At 27.4% G+C, this 25,816-nt stretch overlaps 2 protein-coding genes across 3 annotated transcripts in view; one reads left to right on the forward strand and one right to left on the reverse strand.

The window, feature by feature from the left end:
- Positions 1 to 3,096, reverse strand: part of LOC142327296 (uncharacterized) — a 491,921-nt gene extending 488,825 nt beyond the window's left edge. Inside the window, exon 1 of the mRNA XM_075370205.1 lies at positions 2,939 to 3,096. Within this exon, the coding sequence (XP_075226320.1) occupies positions 2,939 to 2,991 (53 nt within the window). The 5' untranslated portion in view covers positions 2,992 to 3,096. The remainder of the gene's footprint in view (positions 1 to 2,938) is intronic.
- A 301-nt stretch (positions 3,097 to 3,397) lies between these two features.
- On the forward strand, positions 3,398 to 17,065 carry LOC142328016 (inhibitor of growth protein 1). Of its 2 annotated transcripts, none has more exons than XM_075371454.1 (3): positions 3,398 to 3,734; positions 9,063 to 9,263; positions 14,188 to 17,065. In XM_075371454.1, the coding sequence occupies exons 1-3, from the start codon at positions 3,599 to 3,601 to the stop codon at positions 14,820 to 14,822; spliced, it is 972 nt and encodes a 323-aa protein (XP_075227569.1). In that variant the 5' UTR covers positions 3,398 to 3,598; the 3' UTR covers positions 14,823 to 17,065. The 2 variants fall into 2 exon arrangements, with proteins under 2 accessions (XP_075227569.1, XP_075227570.1); XM_075371455.1 differs by having other exon boundaries at positions 14,200 to 17,063.
- The last annotated feature ends 8,751 nt before the right edge of the window (positions 17,066 to 25,816 follow it).

A 25,816-nucleotide genomic window follows, 5' to 3' on the forward strand; every position in this document is an offset into this window, starting at 1 on the left:
TGGAAATTCGTCGTAGTCTCGATAAAAATGGGAACAAAATATGTGAAGTTACTTTTATTGCTGTGCATGAAAACAGACAGCAAGCCTTACAGCTATCGCTTTCCTTTACAGCTATAGGTACTATAGCGACTCTATAACTACTACAGGGAAAAGTCAAATAGCAAAGATTTTTATAATATCCCGGTCCATTTTTTGGATTCAACTAATAGTTTAGTCCAGATAAAGTAGTAAATACTATATTGTTAGAATATGAGTAGCCGCTTTATTTTCGTTTACATGGCTATGCTTTGACTCACAATTTCTCCTGACATACAGAAATATCTCGAGAAACACAAATACTTCAATGTAAAAAATAATTTTTGGATGTTTGTTTTTTTAAAAACTGCCAGTCGAACATTTTTCATTAAGAAAACATTTTTTAGAAGAAATTTTAAAAATATTCCGGTGTACTTAAATGCTGCTTTTCAGCGCAAAACATTCAGCACTTTTTGGTGAAACGGTATAGACGTTTCTGTAGAGCGTTAAAAGTTTTCATCGCTCTGTAACGGAATAAATATTTATCAACTACATAATAATAAAGTCTTTTAAGTACTTGTTATCAAATACTTAGCCTTCTCAGAAAGATGAGTAGCCCCCACGGATAAAAATTGGATAAAAATATAGGACAAAATGAAATATACTAACGGAATTAACGTGTCATCTTACATCGTAAAATTGACAAGGACTACAAATATCTTGGTTGTTATTTTGACTTACGATCGATCGATCGGGTCAACGTGATATTTAAAGTAATTTAGATAAATTAGGAAATATCTTTCTAATACATTTATAGAACGATACATTAAATCTTGCAAGACTTGACCTGTTTGTATGCTTACTGAGGGTAGTGTCATATGTGGTCTCAAGTATCGATTTACAAGTATGATATAAAAAAAATCCAGCATATATAGACGGCTGCTTGGAAGAAGGGTGTACACGCCACTTTAATCACAATGCTAGAAATTTGTCGTGAAACTACCATTATTATTTCTTTATTATTAAATTATTAAAATTTCTATTGAACAGTATTCATTTGCAAAGGATATGTAAACGACAAAGGAAGGCTTGGACATGGATTCCGGCTCAACGAAGAAAACATTATATTTGAACCAAAATTTAAATATTCATATTATGAATAAATAAGTTATACAGGTTGTAAAGAAAATATATTTCATAAAAAAAAAAAAAACAGGTAGTTGAATTCGAACCTCGTACTGAGATTACGCTACAACTAGTATGCGACACCGTTCGGCCAACAAGGATTTGGTACAGAAACTACGACGAATTTAAATCATTTTTTTTAATTAGGATGCACAACATAATGAAAATCACGACTTTTCAAAACAAAACAGTTTCGATTTACCGATGTTACTGCAGGTATAAACAAGTAGGACGTTAAACGGTCGGCAGTGTGTAACTGCTGTGTGGGTACTCTGGATAAAAAATAATTAATGAAAATAATATATTATACTTTCCTAATCACACATAATTTTTAAACAAACTGATAAATTACAGGATTAGAATGTAGTTCAAAAAGATTGTATACTGTTGTTTTATGATGCCAGTACACAAATCGCGCGCTTTTAGGAAGGTCACAAAAATATACATGCGCATAAAAGAAGAAAACTACATTACAGATGACGTCATAATAAGGTTACAGAACTCGTATCAGCTGTTAGTATGTCTTCCCGCCAATTCTTAACAGACTGGCCCAACATAGAATTCCCCCACCATCGATTACATACACCTTTCGTACTCATACCGTGAAACCGCCGTAAACCAGTTAAAACCGACAATCAACCTGACTATGTATATGGAATTTATACATAAACGTGGAAACATACATCATTTTATTAAAATAACTAAATATAACAAAGAAAATTAAACGGGAATCAATATATATACCTAAATACAAAACAATATGATTAAAATCAGTGAACAATAAACATCAACCGCATTAAATTATAGAAATCACTAAAAAAAAAAAATTCAACTGAATTATCAATGTGCATGTGTAACTAAAATGAAAAACACGAGGCATTTCTTTCCAAAATCTAAAAATTTCAGTTTCGTAACAAAGAATTAAAATGAAGAAAATTTAAAATAAAATGCTCAGTCAATAAAAAATCAGTTTCATGTGGTTTACGAGATCTAGGCTAATTCTTTTTTATAAGATAATTTACATTCGACCGGAGAATAGGGGAGAAGAAAGAAAAAATATTCTATCACAAAGACTACTACAGTAGATGTTAAGATTTATCATGTGTTCTTAACATTTCTATCCGAATTTACTCAATAAAAATTATACTACTTTTACAGATAAATTTATAACATCAAAAGTATATATATTTTTAGACCAGCATTTATAAATAACTTAAAAAAATAAACAGATTAATAACAATACTACAAACAGCTGAAGAATTAGCAAACAAAAAGTAAAGAAGAAGCACAAAATTTAAACCTCACGTTAATTTATAATATTAACAGTAAAGTATTATTGATTTTTTGTTTTTTAACTAAACAATAATCTTTAGAGGTTAGGGTTATTTTATAATTTAAATTTATTCGAATTGAGATGAAATTATATTAACGGAAATAAAAAATATTACACAACCTATACCACAAAGTTTTTTTTATTTGCACCACCAAAATTTTCAAAAATATTTAACAAAATATCAAAGAAAGGGAAGTGTAGTATTTTCACCTATTATATATCTCAAAAACATACATACACACGCAAAAAGAGGTACATGAGTTATTAAAAATAAGTTTAAAAATGACATCCCTAAAGCACGATTCATCAAATGCAATATGCCGCACGTTGTAAACGTAGATTGGGGGGCTGAAAAGGTTAATGACATTCATAATATATGTAATATATAATAAATACTTAACATACTTGCTTGAGTTTCTTTTTCCATCAAGTCCAACATTGAATGATGTAGAAGTCATTGTAGAACTCAGACCTTTTTATTCGGATAACAGGAAAATAAATGCTACCACGATACCGTTCACACCCTCTCACACGACTATCCGAAACGACTGGTTTACCAAGGCAGCTGGAGCAGTCCTTTATTAGAAAACCCGCGATTACATTCTATGTAACAGCTGTTGCTATTGGCTGCATCTGAGCTAATATGAGTCAAACTAATCTCTAAATAACGTAGTAAAATTTTAAAGAAAGTAGTTATCATTTGTATGTTACCATTACATTTTTATTTATTTAAAATAATATTTTTTTTTATTAACATTACATAGATTAACTGTTGTAATAATTTAAATTTCACATTGTACTGACCAATCGTAGTCGAATTTACTAATTTTTTCTTCTTTATATTTTGAAAACAAACATGGCGCTTTGTAATATGTCAACGTTAGCTTCTAGTATTATTTACTACGGGGTAGTAAAGTATATTGTACTTCATTATGTTTAGCATAAATCTGTTGGATAAAAATTATGATTCTTTTTAAAGAAACTTTATTTGTAAAAGCTTTTGTAAGCTAATATTTATTTCTATGCTGTTGATATTTACAATTGTAATAGGTTAGGAAGTGGACAATGTTAAATCAAGCTGCTGTAGAAGCTTTATATTCTGCAACTTATGTAGAAAATTATTTAGATTGTGTTGAAAACCTTCCAGATGATTTGCAGCGTCAAATATCTCGAATGCGTGAGTTGGATGTCTCTTATCAAGGTATGGTAAACACCGGTCGAAGTGCTTATGATTTATCAATCATATTTTTGTTAATATTAAACATTGTGTTGTAATTTATATTTAAGTATGTTTATGTTCAAATTTTTTTTCATACTGAAATTTAGATTAATATGAGTTTCCGTTCAGTATTGACCGTAAATTTCAAAATGTCATTTCTAACTAGGTTAACCCCGTGATGGCGGTTTTTAATTCTTACTTCGACTATATTTTCAAATAATGTAATTGCTTTCATGAAATAGAAATAGAAGTTTTCTTTTAAATTTTCATTCGCCCCTTTTCTATTAATTTTGTTACAATTTATCTTCTATTTTTAATACCTGCAATTATGCTCAGTTGTCACATTATTAGGTGGTTAACCTTTATATTTATTATATTTTTAGGCTAACCTTCAAGCTGTGGATCTTTGCTTGTTGCAGTTACATTTAATATTCTGATGAAAGTCAATTAGATTGGTTCATGAAAATTGCCTGTACCATTCATATAATTTTATTTTTGACAACATAATCCCAAAATTTTACCTCTAGCATTTAGACATCACATAAATTTTGTTGGCCACATTTTATTTTTTGTTTCGCTACTTTTTATAGAATTTGTGCATTCCCATGATTTTATAACAAAATAACGTACATTTTAATATTTAAATATATGCTATGGTCCAATAAATTTATATCTTATCTGGTCTCAATTTTTCAATAGATTTAGAACATGTTTGTACAAAATATCTAACATTTAAATTTTTATGTTTTTGGATTCTTTATAGCATAAAAATACTGTAAAATTTTTATTTATATCATCTCTGATTCAATTTAGGATTTTGTAATTTTTCTGTTGTTATTTTTGTTTTTATTTTCTTATGAACAGTTGTGTGACAATATTCTATAAAAAAACCAAAAAATGTATTTGTAAATTTTAGATAAAAAAAAGTGCATTACAGATTTAAAGTAACATAAATAAGGTAGCGTAACTAAATAATTGTTTAGCTAATAAGTTATCAAAGCTTAATAAATTTAAACAGAATAAACTTAATGTTACAATGATATAAATTATATAATTAAAGGCTTTACATACAGCCGTTATATAAATATGTTGCTTTATGATGAAAAAATTTGCCTTAAAAAAATATATTTTGATCAACTTTAAAATCAGAATACTATGGGAATGAATTGTTATTAATTTTTATTTCAAAGTAGAATTAATTGAATCTTATGTAGGTTTACCTAGTAATTGAGAATTAGTTGTATTTTTCTGGAAAATCAGTGATTTTTTGGTTTGTTAGTGATACCAAAATTTGTATGAAACTAAAAATCATTTGGTTGTAGATCCTGTTTCTTACATCTCTGAACACTTTTTAATTACAGTTTATATTTAATTAATTCATAGAGTGCAAGCTTTCACGGATTGTGCATGAGCTTGAGCTTTATATGTATCTCATAATTGTAAAAGTTTCAATAAATATTGGTATAAAACTTGTAAAAAATAACCAGAAATTTAGAGTAATCAGAATAATAATATATGCCTCTCTCTCTTTTTCTGTTTAGCCTCCGCAACCGCCGTAAAGTATTACTTCAGAGGATGATATGTATGAATGTAAATGAAGTGTAGTCTTGTACAGTCTCAGTCAACCAGTCCTGAGATGTGTGGTTAATTGAAACCCAATCACCAAAGAACACTAGTATCCATGATCTAGTATTCAAATCTGTATAAAAGTAACTGCCTTTACTACGATTTGAACCTTAGAACTCTCCAATAATATATACCTATAAATAAATTTATTTATTAGTATAATGAAAATCTTTTCAGCATCATCCAATAGTAATTCATCCCATCAATTGATAAAAAAAATGTTACAAGAAGAATAGATTAATTTGCCAGTTGAGGGAGATGATTTTGAAATGTTCTATTCTACCTTTCTTATTTGATTATCATATTTCATAAAAACTTCAAGAAAAAGATCGTTCTTGTAGACCTATAAAATTAATTATGCTATTGTTCTACAAACAAAATTGTTCAATATATTAATTTTTGGGCGATGGAGATATGTTTAAATTTAAACTTGTTATGACTGAACAATATATTTATTTATAAAATATGTGTTAGGCCTATGTATTTTTTTTTATAACTATTAAACCATTTTGAAGTTCTCAAAAAAAAAGTTCAAATCTTAAATGTTAATTTTTAATAGATAGACATCTCATATTCTTGAATGACCTGACTGAGCAATCTCAAGGTGCTGATTGAAAAGTAGTTGATTTTATATATTGGGGTTTGGTTTTAAAAGCTGCTTTTTAACTAGCTGATAAGCTTTTCAAGCCACAAGAAGTCAGCATCCAACAGTTATCACATGTTGTAAATTTGTACCACTGTTAATTCTCAGTTTAAGTCCACAGCAGATGATTTTGGTTCAAGTGATGTTGAAGGAGTTTTTCTTTTACAGTCACATTTGCATTTCCTTTGAAGCAAAAAGAACAACCGGTTTCTTTAAACTGTTGTTATATATCATTCACTGACCCTAGTCCAACACCACTCTCAGAAGCTATTTTCTGTCTTTGTGTCATACTGCTTAGAAAAATAAAAAGTTTCAAACACTTTTTTGGAGTTATATGCATTATTCATCACATACAGAACAAAAAAATATGAAAATATAATTTTGGAATAAAAAATGAAATAAATTTTCACAAATCTCTTTTATAACACGAAAATTGCTTAATAACCTGACATTACACAGACAACTTAAAAAATGGGTGTGGTATAGTAGTACAGCCACAACATGGAAATAAACAAAATTTAAATTGGATTAATTTGCACGCTACTGCAGTCACAAAGTTCCTCTGTCCTGAACAATTTTGTTATTTTCTCTCTGTTTAATTTGCTTTCATTCTTGCTTAATGAGATCATTCTGGATTTTCCTTTCCCTTTACAAATTATTCAATACGTTATTTCATATTCCTCCTTTCTTCTGTCATATGTCCTGCCCATCTCATCTAATTTTCTTGCAACATATGCTCTAGAACGGTCATGCATGTCATCCAGTTATCTATTTTTCTTTCATTCATGGGTGTAATGTCATTCCTTATAGATCTATAAATTTTGTGGAAGACATTTTATTCCAAGGTCCATAATTTATCTCATTTCATCCCCTTTTCTTAGGATCCAGTAATTATATTGATTCTCTCTAGTGATAGTGTTACACACACACATATATATATATATTCTTTTTTTTCCACCTTGGACTACCTAGGTGCGTCTTTTCATTTCAGTAGGCTAATGAAATTTAGTAGCTTGGACATAATAAACTTTTTTTATACTATAGAATACATTAGGGCATAATTTGAACTTGTATTTGTGAAAAGGTCTTGTTCAAAAGCAGTATACAAGATGTAGACAAAAGCTTTCAAGTTATCTTTCATTTGGAAACGAGTAGAAAGCAGTGGTTTTTTGACAAGGTTTCCTTTGTGGTTAGATAAATTACAAGTTAGATTCTTAAATGAATCGGTACTCATTACTCACTTAGAATACTGAATTACAAATTTGTTGATAAACCTGAATTTAAAAAATAAATTAAGTAATTCCAGTATTTCAAGAATATATTTTGATTTACTTTAATTGAGTTACAGAAACTTTCTAAAACTCTTATGTTTATTATTAAAAACAGGAGTGATATCTCTTAAATTATGGTTTTATATTTTATTGTAAAATGTTATACCTGTTATTTTTTGTTGCTCTGATGTATTCATTATCAAACTGACTTGAATCAGAGTAAAGATTATTATTATCTCTTTTATCACATAAATAAGTTGCAGTGAATTTTTTATCATTAATTCACATTAGATTAAAGCTTTGCTTTGTTGATTTGGTATGAAAATTTTTGTATCATAAAATGTGCCATGAACCAGAATTTGAACCTTTCAAATAAAAGGCTGTAATGTTAACCACTTCATTACTGAATTCTTGGAATTCTGTAGTATATTACACATACAGTATTTATCATATGCTACAAAGTTCCATTTCTATATCCCATTAAAAGCTTCTAGCTTACGTGGTGAGATCATCAAACAAAAAAGAAAAAAGTAATTTATTCACATTCAATGTAAATATGTTCATATTTATTGCAGATTCTTGTTATGGAAAAATGTACTTTTGATCACTAAAACCTTAACATGATACTTATTTGCAGATTCTTCAATTTCCTCATTAACATATATGTATTATAAATGCATATCTATAGTTGAAATAACAAGAAAAGTAGACCGAAATATTTTAAGTTATATTCATGTTAAGTTTTCAATTTATTCGAACTTAAATTGCTTGAACTGTTACATTTATTACCACTAAATGTCTCCTGATCTGCAAACAATATGAAATATTTTCAGTTTTTGATTAAAATCTTTAAAAGGATCTTTTGTTTATGAGAAATTGATATTTGAAAATCACAAAAAATAATTTATGTATTAATCAACATCCTACGGAATAATTTGAACCTTAACACCATCAGTTATAAATTAAAAAACCTAGGCAGCATTGAATGGTTATATTGTCAGTAATGTTATAAATAGTCATTTTTTCTGCCTCCATTGACATACACTTCAGATAATGGATAGGATAATGGATAAGAATTATTGTACCTCCATTGTATGGATACTAATTGGAACTAATATCAGTTTTCTCATTTTGAATATTAATCGGATTTCAAATATTCCAAATCATTGATCATGTGTTTTAATTTTTAATATATATTTATTTTCTTTCAGATAATTTTTTTTAACTAATTAAATAAATTAAAAGCAAGAACAAAAATTTTAAAAAAGTGTTGTACTAGTAATGAGCGATAATTAATTCAAATCCCAGTCAAGCAAGGATTTTCACGCAGTAAAAGATATTCATTTCATAAACCCATGTATAAGCTTCAAGCTTACGTAGTGAAGAGTCATTAAAAAAAAACTGTTAGGTATTTAACTAACCGCAAATTTTTATTTAATCAAACATTCAAATACCTGTCTCATTTTATCTGTCATAAATTAAAACAAAGGTGTTGAAGGATTGCTCTGAATAAATTGTTGACGGTCATGTGATTAAATATTTTACAAGAAATTTTTCAGTATTAAAAACATGCCTTGTGAATACGACCTGTAAAATGCCTCTGATAAATGTAATAATCATTGATCTGAAAGCAATAATTGTATTTACAGCTTGATATTTGAGATATTCAAATTTTATATATTGACGTCTCAAATCCTTTTTTATATTTGTGAAGAAATGTTAACAAGGACATGGTCCAAAGAAAAAAATAAACTATGTTTTATGTTACAGCTTTTTTAAAAGAAGTTGAACAACACCAAGATGCGCTTCGTAAAGAAGATTCAAATATTCGCAGGCGAGCTTTACTTCGTGTTCAATCTGCACTTATTTCTGCACAAGAAGTTGGTGATGAAAAAATGCAGATAGTACAAAATTTACAAGATCTTATTGAGAATAAATCACGCCAACTTGATTTTGATTATAGAAATCTTGGTGAGTAATTTTTTGTTGTTTTTATTTTGTATGTAATTAAATGCACTATGGTGGTTAACTTTTTTTTTTCTCTTGTTTTATTTTAACTATACGTTTTTTATTTTTTATTTTACTATATTTTAAAAAATGTACTAATCTGAAATATGAATAAGTAAAAAAATATATGTATATTAAAATATATAATAAAGACTTTGGAAGTTGTATGAAAGTAGAAAATTGGAATAAGTGTAAAAAATGTCTGGTGTAATTATCAGTACTCAATAAGCACAACTGCAGACAAAGTTGAAAAAACAATTGATAGAGTGAATAATTTCAAGACTTTGTTATTTTGAAAAATGCTCTTTTAGTCCAAACATTATGTCATACTACAGCATTCAAGAAATGTAGACCATTGAATTTAATTGTATATTTTCAGAAGTATTATTACTACTTCAAGGAGATAAATTTCAAACATGATGCTGGTTCTAAATATGGATTATCCATTAACCAACTAGTTTCATTCAGATTATTTTTTTAAACAATTTTTTTTTCATAAATTTCATTTTTGTTCCTGTGCGTGGTTTCTAATAAATGATCTGTTGCATATTATATCAGTATATATGTCACTGTACATGATTATCCAAAAATTATAAAATATTCTCGATATAGACTGTATAGGATAATATTATTACTATTTATTTTGTATTATCGTGGTAGGATAATGATAATATATATATTTGTTGATTTGTTAAAATATCTCTACAAAGAAATTTAATAATTATTAAATTTAGATAGCTATCTCATGTTTCAAACTGATAAAAAAGATTTACGAGTGTGTAATTAATTAAAGATAAAAATGAATATACAAGAGTGCTATATAATGATTAACCTAGTTCGGGTCAAATTAACAGGATATACACTACATCAGCAGATAAAAACACAACTTGAATTACAGAACTATCTGTCTTCCCCAAACACTTCTTACCTTCAAATTACATTGATACTTAGTGAAGTGAATAAACTATACTTTTTACTTTAAAGTAAATACTGGTCAATTAAAGTAAACCCTTGAGACTAAGTGAATAACCTTTTACTAATACTTATAAGTAAACACTTGTATCATTTGTAGTTGTCCAAGTATTTGCAAGTAGTTTTCCCATTTTGCTTTTACTTATCCAGTATTCTCTTTACTTATCAAGTAAACACTTAAATGATTCTTATCCTGTACATCATCATGTTCAGAAACGTTTGTTAATACATCAAACGTTTCTTTTGTTTTAATCAATCCAGCACCGTTTGCATGTCAGTCTTTTAGCAAACATCGTCATGTCTAGTGAAGAGACTAACTTCGAAGTACAAGAACCAATAGAACCATCTGCATCAGAAAGTAGCAGACTGTATTTGGTAAATATTATTAAAGACAACACCGTTGTTTTAGACCGGTCGGTCTATGAGTTCTAAAAGAATTCCCGCCAAAGAAAAAGCATGGAACACTATTCAGAAGGAATATCAGAAAAGTGCGGGGAAGTCAATTACAGTAGAAAAACTAAAAAAAAAATGAAATAACATGAAAACAGACCTTAAAAAGAAAACTGACAAAAATAAAAGTGGGAATAGAGCAGTGAAATTACTAAAATGGGAATCAAACCTCCTTGAGTTACTTGAAATTCATGAAAATCCTGTATTGCATCAGGTACCGGGAGCAACCAACGTAGGAATTGAAAATAGGATTCAAGAAGATACCCTAATTCAGCCTACTAACGAAATCGCTAACAAGTCATCAGACGAAAATCATTCAAAATCAGGACAGCCTGAAAAGCCTAAAAAAAGAGACAACATTGGGACAGTGATGAAACAGCCGATCTATCAACCACTGATCTTCAACGACTCGTTCTCAATGAGCAGCTGAAACTTGCAAGAATGCAGATGAAGAGAGAGGAAATAAAAATTAATGAAAGCGACAAAACTTAAGAGAGGAGACAAAACTGGAACAAGAGAAAATAAAATTACGTTAGCTGCAATCATCTTCAACAGAGCGGTGCTAGAGAAGGTTAAGGTTAGGTTCTATTCAAGTTAATGAAGAGAACAGAGATTTTGATCTCAGCCAATACTATCACTTCCAAAAAAAAAGAAATTAAAAATTCATTTATACTTGTTGGGGTCGCGTGCGTATGTGTACTAACACATGCTCATTCATTTGCGTGCACACATGCACGCACACACACCAATATAAAATAGAAATATCCAGTATAAATGATTAATTTTGTTTTTTCTCTTATACTGATTTTCTCTTTATTTATTTTTCTCCTGTTATTTATACTTATTACATTTTTTATCTACAAACTGAGGTAAGGAAAAGGGTAACAAATTTATAATAATAATAAATTTTATTAAAGTTTAATAATAAATTATAAATATAAAAAAATGGTAAAATTATAAAAAATGATAAGGAGTTTATTCCAAATCAATTTTCCAACAAAACTTTTTCCCAATTTTACACGAACAAGATTCGCCAAAATCAGGAACCGTTTCTTAAGTTGACCAAAAATGCGTTCAATAACAACTCTTTCTTTAGAATGTTGCTTATTGAACACTTCTTCCTGCCTGTTTAAAAGGTGTTATTAACCATGGGGCAATTCCGTACCCACTCTCTCCCAAAAGGCATACCGTACCATTAAATTTAGCCATGGTTTGGCAAACACTGCTCCGTTTCCAAATGCGACTGACATGGGTGCTACCCGGCCAAGAAGCATCAACGCTAGTGATTTTTTTCAGTGGAATCACATGTTACCTGAACGTTGATGCTGGGATACTTCTTACAGTTTATGTAACAGTCTCCGTAGCGTGCTGGTTTATTTATTTCTAAGTGCGTGCAATCCACAGCACCTATTACACTCTGCATTTTAAAGCGAGAACTCCATTTTCTCTTGGCTTCATTTAACTCATGAGCATTCTGTGGGAAGTGAATCCACTCAGATGCCTTTTCGTTTATTTTATTCAGAACGTAATCGAAAGTTTTGCATACTGTAGAATGGTGAATCCCGAAGTCTTCACTGACACTGTTTTGAAATCCAGGGTCTGATAAGTATCGCAAAAATACTTCCATCTTCTGTTGCGATGACAGAGCACCTCCTCGCTTTTCATTACTTTCTTCCAAAAAAGCGTTCGTCAAAAATTCAACTGATTCTTTTGTAAAACGAATTAGTTCTTCATATATTCTTGGACTCAATACTCGCCTTTCTTTGTAAGTTGTAAGTTTTTGGTTGACGAATGTTGACAAAGGCAGCCATACCAAGTATAAAAAATTAAATGAAAGTTTGATAAGGTTACTAAATAGCTACCTTGAAATTCTACCAGTAAATACTTGAATACTCTTCCGCACTTGGGATTTTATTCACTCATTTTAAGTAGAGTCTGAACGGAATCAGTAATTGCGTGTAGTTACAAGTAAACGCTTGATAAGTAAAGGTTATTCACTTCCCTGTTTTACAAGTAAAGAGAATACTTGTCAGGTATCTAGTTTACCGTTGTTTATTCACAGAACTGCAAGTAAAAGTAAATACTGGTTTTTATTCACTTCACCAACTAATAAAAACCTTTTTCTTGAAATTATCATATATATTACAAAAAGAAAACAAAATTCACAATAGAATAATATGGTATTATTTACAAATATATTTAAGTTTATGTATTAGACTACTTAATGCAAAATAATTTTTTTTTTATATTATTTGTTAAACTTAAATAAATCACTACACCCAAGCAGAAGACTAATTTTCTCATTACATTTATGTATTAAAATAAACTGATTCTTTTACATATTCCATTATCAGTTTCTTTCTCTAGACTTTTTATTATCTTATGTAATTTTTTTATTGAGAAATAATTTAAAATGCATTTATCATACCACATAAAAATCCATGAGTTCATCGTTACACAAATTGATAAGTCCATGTAGTGTTGATCCATAATAATTTTTTCAATGTTGAGTATTTTTCTGTAGAACCAATCCTAAAGATGGTTCTTTTATTTTACAAAATATTAACATGTGAAAAAACACATCTCTCCAATAAAAAAGCATGGTATGTTGGTTTGTTTGCTGTATATGCTCACATTTTTTATTTTGAATGAAGTGTACAAATTATTCATTCCTTCAAACGCTTTACACTTCTTGAACAATTCATTAGTTTAAATGATTTGTACTTCTTGATATGAAAGATTTATCTAAAATTATATTTAAACAAGGAAAACATTGAAGTTAGAGCTGTGTTAAAAAATCTAAACACAGGAAACAAATAAAAATGTTCAGGATTTTGAAATTTTTTATTGTAAAAGTTCTTGTTGTTAGTATGTTAAATTCATGAACATTAGTTACAATTGGCAAAAAATTTTACAAATTCATGTGTAATAAAACAAACTATGTAACATTTTCACAGCAGTCTGTAGGCCCACCGTTTTTCTAGTCTTAACTAGTGAAATATATCCCATCAGATAAATCTTTCTGCTGGCATCATAAGTATCTTATTTGAAAATGAAATTCTCAATTTTATTTTCCCTAATTTTTTATATCCTAATTTTTTGATTTATTCCTAATTTTGAGAAATATTTGTATCGCAAAAAAAAACAAGAAACTTATTAAATCACAATTAGCTGGTAAAATATATGATGATGCATTACTCACTCTACAGTTGAAAGACACTTATCAGTGTATTGTGTACTTTCAAACCTAAATAATATATTTTGGTAAGGAGATGATAAGCAATCAACCAGCTGTTAGATATTTTTTATTTACTTAATTAAATATATCCAACTTGAGTGAAAGTGCACTAAAATTGTAAATTTACATGATTAAATTGTAATTAAATTAAAAACGTATAATTAGATTATAATTATGATTAGATTAAAGACTGATCATGAAATTATTTCGGAAATTCGTTTTTATTAGTTCTTCTTTCAGATTTTGGTAAAGAGCAAGAAAACAATGAATCAACCAAGGAAGTACAACGTGAAGGACAGTCAAAGGATGGTGATGGAACTGGTGGTGGGAGTGGAGGGGGTGTTGGAGATAGAACAGGGAATGAAAGAGGGAGTGATAGAGGGACAGCAGGAACAGGAGCCGAAAGACAGAATAAACGGCCTCGACGAAGTAGAGTCGATAATGATTCGACGCCGATCGTCGAACCACCACCGTCTTCTGAACCGGTTACACCGCTTCCACGTGCCACAGCAACTCCTGCTAGCAAAAAAACTAGTGCTACAACTAAGAAAAAGAAAAGAAAAGCAAGACAGACACAGCATCGCGAAGAAACACCGCCGAGAGAAGATGAAATTCCTATTGATCCTGATGAACCGACTTATTGCTTATGTGACCAAATTTCATATGGAGAAATGATCTGTTGCGATAATGATTTATGTCCTATTGAATGGTTCCATTTTTCATGTGTCGCGTTAACTACTAAACCTAAAGGTAAATGGTACTGTCCAAAATGTAGAGGAGATCGACCTAATATTATGAAACCTAAAGCACAATTTCTTAAAGAACTGGAAAGATATAATAAAGAAAAAGAAGAAAAATCGTAATAGGTACAAAATTAAAAACATACAAAACAAATAGTTATATACTGGAAAATGTCTGAGTGGTCTATAATGTTGCATGTATTCTTTTTTTTATATTTAAAAATAAAACTTACCCAGTGCTTCTGCTAATGTAAATTTGAGCATCATTACTGTAATGTGATTTTAATTGAACAGATTTAAAGGGTTTTCCTGTGAGAATATCACTAATTTTCGTCTTTTGCCTACTCTCTGATCATTTAGTAGAAACATTTTTTGTCAAATTGATCTTCAGTGACTGTCTGCAATTATTGCTGTTTTTGAAAATTCAGGGAGCAGACAGCAGAAGTTATCAATTCACTTTGAATTTTCCTTGAGTGACTGCAGCGGTCATCAAAAAGAAACTTCTGAATGATTATATTTTTTTTAAATTGAGATTTTTTTGTTTTATTAATCTTAAATGTGATGTACACATTAAGAAAATTTAAAAAATGTAAGAAGAATTTAAAGATCGGAAACTAATGTATTAAATTTTGATTGAAAGATAATGTAAATGTCAGTCCATTTTTACACAGGAAAATTTTATTAATCTGATAATTACTTTTGAATTCATTATGTTTAAGGTGAAAGATTTGAGTTTGTTGAAAACTGGTTTCCAGATCTTAAAATACACTTGCACAACACAGGAAGAATAACATTTAATATGACAGCCTTTAACAGGTTTCTAGTGCAGTTTGATTTTTAGTATATTTGTTTTAATACAGAAATATAATTTATTGACTGACTGGTGTTGTAGACACACCTTATAATTTTATAAGTGGGGTGTAAGGTATCCTTATAATTTACAAGTAGGGTACAAGGTATCCTAATGCTATAGCATTTGATTTTTGGTATCTCACACACATACACATGTGCACAAGAGTGCAAAATGTAGCAAGTCGGCAAAAATTTACTGCTAATTATTAAATATCAGTGAAAGTATAATGGTCATTTGATTATAATTATATAAGAGAAACTTTAACTAGATTTATAATGTAATAGTTTTAAAGCCCAAAATAAAGCATACTTATATGAATTAAAAGAAGGGTCTGGCACAGTTTATTAAAAATATTTGTAATTTATATATATATATATAGTGTAATTTAATGTAATTTCAATTGAACAGATTTAAAGGATTTTCCTGTGAGAATATCACTAATTTTCATCTTTTGCCTACTCTCTGAACATTTAGTAGAAACATTTTTTGTCAAATTGATCTTCAGTGACTGTCTGCAATTATTGCTGTTTTTGAAAATTCAGGTAGCAGACAACAGAAGTTATCAATTCAGTTTGAATTTTCCTTGAGTGACTGCAGTGGTCATCAAAAAGAAACTTCTGAATGATTATAATTTGATTGATTATAATATATATTTGTATATATATATATATATATATATATATAACCAAAAATAGTTGAATTTACAAATCAATGAAAAGAGATTATTCTTTAAAAAGTTCTTTATGATTCTATTTCTGGATCAGTTTACGTAATCATTGAAAAAAAAAACTACATTAGGTAGGTAAAAAAAACTGAATGCCACTCCATTTTTGTTACAATATATCTCTGCCAGATAAAAAGTAAAAGAAGTAAGTTCGGAATGTATTTTATGTCACTGATGTATAGGAAAACAAATCAGTTGTAGCGTATACAGAATTTGTGTTTATTATATATATATATATATATATATATGTGTGTGTGTGTTTATTATATATATGTATATGTAATATATATATATATTACGTATACACACTGGCAGCAGAAGCTATCCAATTATTATGTACAAGTAACTTTTAGTTTTAGTTGATATAAATAAATAAATCATTTCATATTTTTATTGTATTTACTAGTATTAATTGCATTACTTTGATATGTATCATAATGTTCGGTGTGTTTTGTTTTGTGTAGGAAATATCCATTTCCTAATAGAAAAAATAAATTCTAAAATGAATCAATAATATTCAACCTGTGTTTAATGCACATGGTACCTGTGCAGTAATATTTTAAAATGATTATAAAAAGCACTCATTTTACAAAATGTTCAGTACGTTACTAACTAGTATTTATAACATATTCATTAAAATATTAACAATTATTTTTCATTTTCTTGGTATAATTTATGGTATTAATTATTTTATACAAATTATTTTATTTTAGTTTTAAGCTTTATTATGTTACTACAAGCTTTTATATTGTGTACTATAATCACTGTAAATGAAAGTCAATTTTTCCCATGAAAAATTACCAATAAATTTTTTAAAAAATCAATTGACATTTTCATCCAGCTAAAATTAAATTTATAAATGGTAAAGTTGAATATTCTTTATTACAGCTTTCATTAAAAGTATTGATTATTTAACACAATTTAAAAGAATATTTTTTTATAAATAAAGATGTCTATGTGCCTTCTATTTCTATTGAAGTTCTATTTTAAAACCATTGTAAGTTTTATAAGATATAATTAGTATGTTTTAGTTTATTTAAATTCTCTTGTTTATTACACTAACTGCTTTGAATTATTTTATTATCTTTTAAACATTCTCATAATATACAAATTCAATGAAGTCTGTTGAATTTTTATATTTCAACATTTATTGTTTTATTTTAAGATTGTTCAGGTACAATACAATCAATTATTAACTCTAAATGTTTTGAATAAAATATTTTATTATATAAACAAAAAAAAAATGGTGCATAATAATTATTGCAGAATTGATGTGAATACTGTTATTGTACATAATGTTATAAAAATTTTAATCATATCCTCCAAATTTTCAAATAAAAATTTGTATATTATACAATAAATACATAAATAAAATCAAAACCAAAACAATATTAAGTATGATAGAATATTTTTCTATTTAGATAACATTAGTTGTCAATATTATTTTAATTTTTATTACCTTGATTTTTCAATGAATCCACGTTATTTTTCTGTGCATTAAAACAAGAGCTTTATCATTTGATTTTTGTATGAATTAATGCAGTCCATTTCCTGATGTTCACTTTTTTTTAAATATTGTTCTATTTTTAAGAGTAGGTAGATCACAGTGAAGTAGAACAGACAGCTAGAAATTGGTGTGATTTATTCCAAATAATACTCTCTGGTGTTTTTTTTATTTTGTTTTACAAAAGTTCATAGTACCTTAGTATTCTTAAAAGCTGAAAAAGTTTCTTCAATTTTTTTTTGTAAACCTTTAATATGTTTTGTTAAAACTGTTAATTGCTTTATTATAAAATGAGTTGATCATATATAATTCTACGAATATATTTTATAAAAAATTCAATTTTTAAGTTACATAAATTAATCTATTTTTAAATTAATAGAAAAATAATGGTAAAAAATTTATGGATATTATGTAGTTAGGTATTGTGTGTCATGATGTAAATTTAAGTTGTTATTTGGAGATGATGAAAAAAATGTTTGTTATTAGGGAAACTGAGTACATATGGTAGCTATAATCTATTAAAAAGTATTGGTTCTACATTAATCTGTATAATATCATATTTAACTTTATTTTATGGTTAAATTTCTAAGATCATGAATTCATATGGAAAAGCTTGGCGATATGAGCCCCAGCTTTAGTTGTAATATATATATGGCTGTGAACAGTAAAATAACTTGTTATTCCCTGATAACTGCATTGTCTAGAACACTATTTAGTTCTGCTTAGGGATTTTTATAGAATTTGGTTAATTAAGCAGAACATTAGGGTGAAGATGATACTTGAATAAAAATCATATTTAAATAAACGCAGTAAAAGTACTACATCATCTTGAATGAATTGAAACTATTTCAGCTGTTTTTTATAAGCAAAATATAATTGTACTGAACAAAAGAGTGATGTCATCTGCTGAAGATACGGAAAATCATAGAAGTGCCTCCCACCATAGCTCTTTTCCTGCTCTTACGGATTGTCCGCCATTCATCCTGGAAATTACACTATTTGCCGAACAACCAATAGATTTCTTTTATTTCAGTTTTCATTCTCTTGTCTGTCTAGATAAATATCATTTTATTACCCATTTTTTTTTTTCTACATAATGAATGTTCTTCCTGTATGAAAATACTTTTATTTCATTTTATTATGTTTTATAATCTAATAATTTAAGGTTATAAACAATCATAATTGTAAATGTGAACTACCAGAGTTTTTCCTCCATTTAATATAATGTTTAAATTTGTTCTAAAATCAGTTTTACCATTTTATTTTAATTAAATAAAAATGTTTTTAATGTAATTATTAATTTTAAATAACTGATTTTTTTTTCTTTGAAGAATGTATTAAGCCAAATTTTTTGTACAGTTGAAGTTATAAATAACAAATATGAAGTATCTTACTGTACTACATATAATAAGCTATTGTATTAAGGAAGTAGCCAACCTAAAACCTAAAAAATAAAAATATAGTATTTTTTCCAAATTTAATACTTGTTGAATGTTTTATTTTTGTTTTAAATTTTTTTAAATTCTTTTAAATTTTTCTTAATGTAGTGTCCATATAGGTTAAGGCAGCTGATATTTTTTCAGCTTTGTATTAGCTTATAATGAAGTTCTGAGTTTCATAAAGCTACTGCATGTAAAGAATACGTGTTAGTCTTAAGTTTATCTTTTTAGTTCATCTTTTCCCCTCTTAAAAAGATGTATTACTTGAACAAAATATTGCAGTCTTATCTGAAGGTACTGTGGCAAATCATTTTTTTTTTTTGAAGAATAATTAATCAAAGTACATATCAATTGATGCATGCAATTTTGAGAATACAGGTATAATTTTGTCAATGAAGAATTTTGCTGTGTCATCAAATAAATATAACTGTTGCGTTATGAAAGAAGAGAATAAAGTATGTTAAAGTCTTGGGAGTTTCAACAAATAAGAGAAAAATTTTGGTTGAAAAACGTAAAAAGAAATATAGTCAAAAATAGAAAAAAATGAAAGTAACATTTGATAATGGAAATCATTTTTATTAATAAAAGTGTATTAATTATATATTTGTTTTTATTTGTAATTTGTTCAAATATTTTTGTTTTTCATTGCTAGAAACATGATAATTTGAATTTCCTCCCAAAATATCTTTATGAATATTTTTTTTAAATGATAAGAAATGTGCCTTCTATGATATTGAGTAGAATACATTAATGATGGTCATTAGACCGTTTAAAAATACATCCAATAATACGGTCAAATGATTTTGAATTTTTATACTTTAATTATTAGAAGTAAATTAAAACAGAAAATTGTTATATATATGTATATCTTGGATCAGATAACTCTGCAATGAGATCAATAGTATAAGTAGTTTTTATTTAAAGTGCATTTTTTACTTGATCAGTGTTTTACCACCCCTCATTCTTTTTAGGGGTTGTAAATAAGTTTTTTAAATTAATTTTTATAAGCATAATTAGCCTCACTGGAAGATTAATATCAGCAATTAACTTGTTTAAATTAACCATTTTTTTAAACCTTATATAAATTAACTAATTTTTTTGTTTGACTGCTCTATCTTTGCTTAGAATTTGTGTCAAATTAATACTTACCTGTCAAGCTAAATTTTCAAATGTAATACATAATTCTTATTATTTTATGTAGAAAATCTTCATAATCTTACAACAGTTTTAATTCCTAGTGGTTTTTAGTTAGTTATATCTTTTGGCTTCAGTAGCACTCGTTTACAGAAGGATTTGTAAATTGCTAATTGCTTATACCAGTATTAGAATGAAATCTTGAAGCCTATATTTCATAATTTTTTTTGAATATGGCATTAAGAATAACTCTGAAGTTTATTATTAGTGTAACTTCCTTTAAACATTGTTATATTAAGACTATTACCTGTAAATGCCTTTAAAACCTAACCTTTTATATACTGATTTAATGCTTTTGTATTTATTTAGAGGTGTTTACAACAATTATTTTTATAAATTTGTTGATAATTTAGAATTGTCACATTGATTTATCATCATAAATAATGAGAAAAAATTAATAACGAAAGATCAAGTTTTTTCATTATATAATATATTGTGAAAAAATAAGATTTGTGACTTAAGAGAATATTTAATGAATATTGATTTAAGTAATAATATTGGGCCTTGTAAAATGTATAATTTTTTACAATAGCTAAAAAAATGGTTTTGTGTTTGTTATTTTAGTACTAAAAAAAACTTGCGTTTTACTTTTTTTTACACAATGTTTACTTTATTTGCCCACAATAAATGGGTTAATTAAATATATTCTTATAAATATCTAATTTTGCCAAAGTTTCAAAATACATATATACTAAAAGGTTTTTCCATCTATTTTTTTTTGTGAATAGAATTTTGACTTAATAAGATATTGACAGTATGTATTTAATTATATTAATAAATATTGCAAACCAAAATAAAGCATGTTAAGTATTGTACTGATATTAAAATAGATTTTAGGTAGGTAATGTTTGTAATAAGAATTATCACTTTATTTGAAAGCTACTGATTTGTCTAATAATTCAATCTCGCAGGAGTCATCCCTTGTAAGTCCATAGAAATAGTTACCATCATGTTTATAAAACATCTGCTCCTTGCTCTAGCCACTACCTAGGATGGAAGGACATCTTCTTGAAGGGTTCAACCAATTACTTAGTGCTAGCTGCATCTGGAATCCGAAGAATCAAATCATCTTGTCCAGGGCCAAATTTTGTTATATATTTTGCAGCAATTTATTTATGTGTAAAGTTTTGTTAGCTTTTATATTTTGGAAGAAATAGAAAATCATTATGAATTCAATTTTTAGAAAATGGCTAGTGAGCTTTAATGAACAGGTTGTTTAATATAATAAAATAGTTATACCAGCTTTGTAAGCTAATTTTATATATATAAAACAGTGTTGTAAGCTAAACTGTATATTTTTTTATTTTATAGTAATGTTTGTAGAATTTAGAAGAATTGTGTGTTAAGATTGCTTTAATAGAACGTGTTATGCTTTTTAAAAGTTATTATTTTTTTTTTTTTTTTTTTTTTACTTAATAACATTTATAGACCACTCATACATTGAAATGAATATTTAAATTAAATGATAGAAATTTGATCAATTTTTAATTGCAAAAAGAAATTATACATAGGCTCTATATATACATATTATATTTTTTAATAACATAAATTTTAAATATGGAAATTACCTTATTAAAATATATATGATTTAAGAGTTTTTGACATTTTAATTTATCCATTATGAAAATACTAATTGAAAAAAAAATTAATCAAGTGTGAAACTGTAAATTTTCTAAATGTTAATTTATACATATTTTTGTTTGTTTGTTTTTTATTTGTGTAAGGAATTTTATTCAGTTATTATTGTATAAAAAGAGAAAAATATATAATGATTATATTATATTAGTTAAGATTATTGATATTTACATCAGATTTTGTTTTGATGTCTTTCATTTTTTTTTTTTTTTAAAGAGAAAGTGAAAAGAAAAATTAATTATATTATTTTTTCTTATATTGTAGTATTTTTGTTAATGATTGTTACTTACCATGTTCTTTTACCAAATTGTGACAAGGAGGTTATGTGCTCAAATTTTTGTGTGTATATCCTTTTTGTAATCGTACAGTTTAATACATGTTGGTACATTGTAATAGCTGCTGTTAATTTTCTAGAAAATGCTTAGTTTTTCAGTGTTTCTAGTATTTTTAGGTATTTATCACCATTTTACAAAGTATAGAATAATTAATGATTGTGAATGGAACCATGATTATGAGGATTGTGTAGAAAGTGGTAAATTTATTGCTGCTGTTCTGTTCAATGATCCCGGCCAATTTAAGATCGATCAGTCCCAGAAACGTTTTTTTATCATATTACCTTTGAGTTTCATCACTTTTGAATATTTTACATTGCTTCCAAGCCTTATTTAAAGTTTAAAATCTCTTTGTGTTTGAAGTTAGATCTATTTTGGGATTTCAGAATGAAAAATATTTGTGACCGAGTAAGATTGATTAAAGATTAAGGAAGTTTATGGTGGTGATATGGATATATTGTATGATAATGATGTTAAAAATTTAAAGCAGTTGGAGAGAATGACTATGATGATGAACAAAGTGGACGTTAGGCCTTTGTTATAGATGATTTACTTTGTCATGTTTATCAATTGGTCAAGCAGGGTTGGTGTCACATGCTTGATGACAAAAAACAACACTCTCTTTACGTTTATCATATCATAATCCAAAATGAAACTGAAGAAAAATCTTTTTAATAGATTTTTATTGACTGTGTTATTATAAATTAGCTACTATTTCCATATAATTATTATATTTATATAGGTTGTAAGCAGTAAGCCTCACCAGGTGATGTATTTAATTGCCACATCTCAATTTATTTTTATCCCCAAACTTGTGGCAGAACCATAAGATCATAATTTAGTCTTGAGTAACAGTTTATGATACTGCAATTTTTATAAAATATTCTCTGTGTTAAAGGTTTTGACATTTCTCTTTTGTAGATGATCCATTACAAACAAGATTACAGGATCCATTAAGGAAATACGTGATTTTCACCAAAACCTTTCTTAATATGGAGGTTCCACTAAAGAGCTGTGTAAAAGTTAATAACTAAATAGCATTAATCAAGATCTGTCATTAATTATTAATTGAGTTCTCAACCAGCTAAAAATTAGGAGATTAGTTGCTGATGCTAACAATTATACCATGTAGTGTACCAAGAGTTAAAAACAGCTATATGAAACCAAATATTATTGCTGTGACTACAAAATATTTGTTAATAGATCCATTATTGTATAAATGATGAAACATTGTTTCTAAATTCTAGAAGTATTAAATATTGGCCCAACTAAACCCTCATGAGTCACAGAAGGTGGCTTAGCTAACTGACAAAAAGTTTCATGTAATTGTGTTCTGTTTCCAGAAACATCAGTTATGTATTGGACTGTGTGTATTTTTAGATTAAACATTGAAAAGTTATGCGTTCATCAAAAGCAAGTACTGTTGCTTTAAAAAAATAGTACTGTGTTTCACAAGAGTCGCTAGCAGAATTTCAGTGGGGGTTTTGACTGATATTAAGGATTTTTGGTCGCCTTGTTCACCTGATTTTTTTTGTACTTTTTATCTCTTCGGGTATGTAAAAGGAACAGCTCACAAAATAGAACTCTCATTCTTTGGATGAACAGAAAAATAATGTCACTTCTGCCATCTAGGTTTTACATTTTCCAAACTATAATATGTACTGAATAAGCAAAGAATTTGCATGTATTTTTTATAAATTAATTAAAACATTAAAAATGTTAGTATGCAGCATTTATTGTTTCTGGTATATGAAAGCTTGTGATTTAATTGGAGTTAAGCCATTTTTAAATGAATCACTCGTGTTTAAAAACAAGCAATAAAGTAAGAAATATGTTTATATGTTTAAATAATAAAATAGAAAAGAATTAAACATTAATAAAATCATTTTATAATTTTTCATTCAAAAAAGATCTACCACCATTATTAATTAATGATAACAGATCTTCATTATACGTGTCACTTGGCAGGTTTTATCATGACACGTTAATAGTGTCATATTTTATCTTGGCGAAAAAAACTTCAAAACTATTCTAGTTGTACACCATATTGAAAGTTACATACTCGAAAGGTGAAGTGTATTCTACAATGAAAAAAAGAAATCCTTATACTTTATTTTGTTTTTATATATTCATCAAGAAATTCACACGTTTTTACCCAATTTTTTTCTTACAGTATTTTATTAAATTATTTATGATAATAATAAACATGACCAATTTCAATACACTCAAATTATGTTACTAAATAAGACGCTATTTGAAGATTTTTCATTGAAGTTTATTTATTCATATAACTAACAATGTTTTACCCCAATTGCAGTTACTGTTGCTGATGAAAGAAGAGTTTTTAGTATGTGGAAAATGGATGACTTAACAGATCTAGAAAAGACTATATAATATAGGTAAAAAATTAGCAAGTAATATAGATAAGCTTATTTTAAGTTACAGTTCAGTCTCTCTCAGGTCATGATACAATACTATTTAATTTTAGGATATATATTTTTTTAAATTAGACTGGTGATATTGTAAGTAAAAAAAAATTGCTAAGTGATTATCATCATTTTTGGGGCCTTTGTGTTTTAAATATTAATATTTAATTAGGCAAATATACATTTTTGACAACTCTGTTTTAATTACTGTTAACTGAGAGCAGTTTAGTAACAATATATTGTTGTAACAGATTAACAGCAGTCTGTTATGCCATTAATGAAAGGTTATATCACAATGTTAACAGCAGTACATTGAACTGGCATGTGTAAAAGCATTCTTTTAAAAAAAAATTAAGTTGCCCAGTCCAAAAAAATTATTTCCTACATTTAGTCAAATGCTTTGAATTTTGCAAGATTTGGCCATAAGCTAGTGAATATTGTATCTGTGGGGGTTTGATTTTGTTAAAAATACTTGTCACCTGTATCATCTCACAGAAATGGTAAGTTTTTTTTTTATCATAGTTCCGTGTTACCAGAAATGTAAATAAACATATCACATTAATTAAAAATATAAACTTCTGCAGTAACAAACCAAACTAAAGTTTATAATGTTTATAAAAACTTTGATGTTTTCAATCATCTTTGCCACTATCCTCAGTGACTGATGCTGCTGTTCTACTCTGGCACTGTCTGTCATTGTTTGAATTAAGAATTTAAAAATATTATAAGTTTTGTTCAGTTTTCATTGAATAAGTTTACATATTAAACTAACAGCATTAACATAGCAAATCATCCTATATTTAGGCATCCTTGAATGTTGGAAAGGGGTTAGAGAATACTCTGGAATTTGGGGAAAAACTGGTTTCATTACCATGACATTCCATGTTAAACTTAATGTATTGCCTGTTTAGGAACTCCTTGAGGTATATCTGGTTTTTATACCTCAGATAAAATGATGTGTAAAATATAAATAAATAATGTTTATTTATTTATATCATTTTATCTTTTAT

This window comes from Lycorma delicatula, chromosome 7, assembly GCF_047948215.1.
Source record: "Lycorma delicatula isolate Av1 chromosome 7, ASM4794821v1, whole genome shotgun sequence".
In the NCBI taxonomy this organism is placed as follows: Eukaryota; Metazoa; Arthropoda; class Insecta; order Hemiptera; family Fulgoridae; genus Lycorma; species Lycorma delicatula.

What these genes read in the sequence shown, in the direction of transcription:
- LOC142328016 (XM_075371454.1), top strand. Translation starts at nt 3,599, where the DNA reads ATGTTAAATCAAGCTGCTGTAGAAGCTTTATATTCTGCAACTTATGTA. An exon ending in GTTGGATGTCTCTTATCAAG is followed by an intron (nt 3,735 to 9,062) that starts GTATGGTAAACA and finishes TTTATGTTACAG; the next exon opens with CTTTTTTAAAAGAAGTTGAA. An exon ending in TTTTGATTATAGAAATCTTG is followed by an intron (nt 9,264 to 14,187) that starts GTGAGTAATTTT and finishes CGTTTTTATTAG; the next exon opens with TTCTTCTTTCAGATTTTGGT.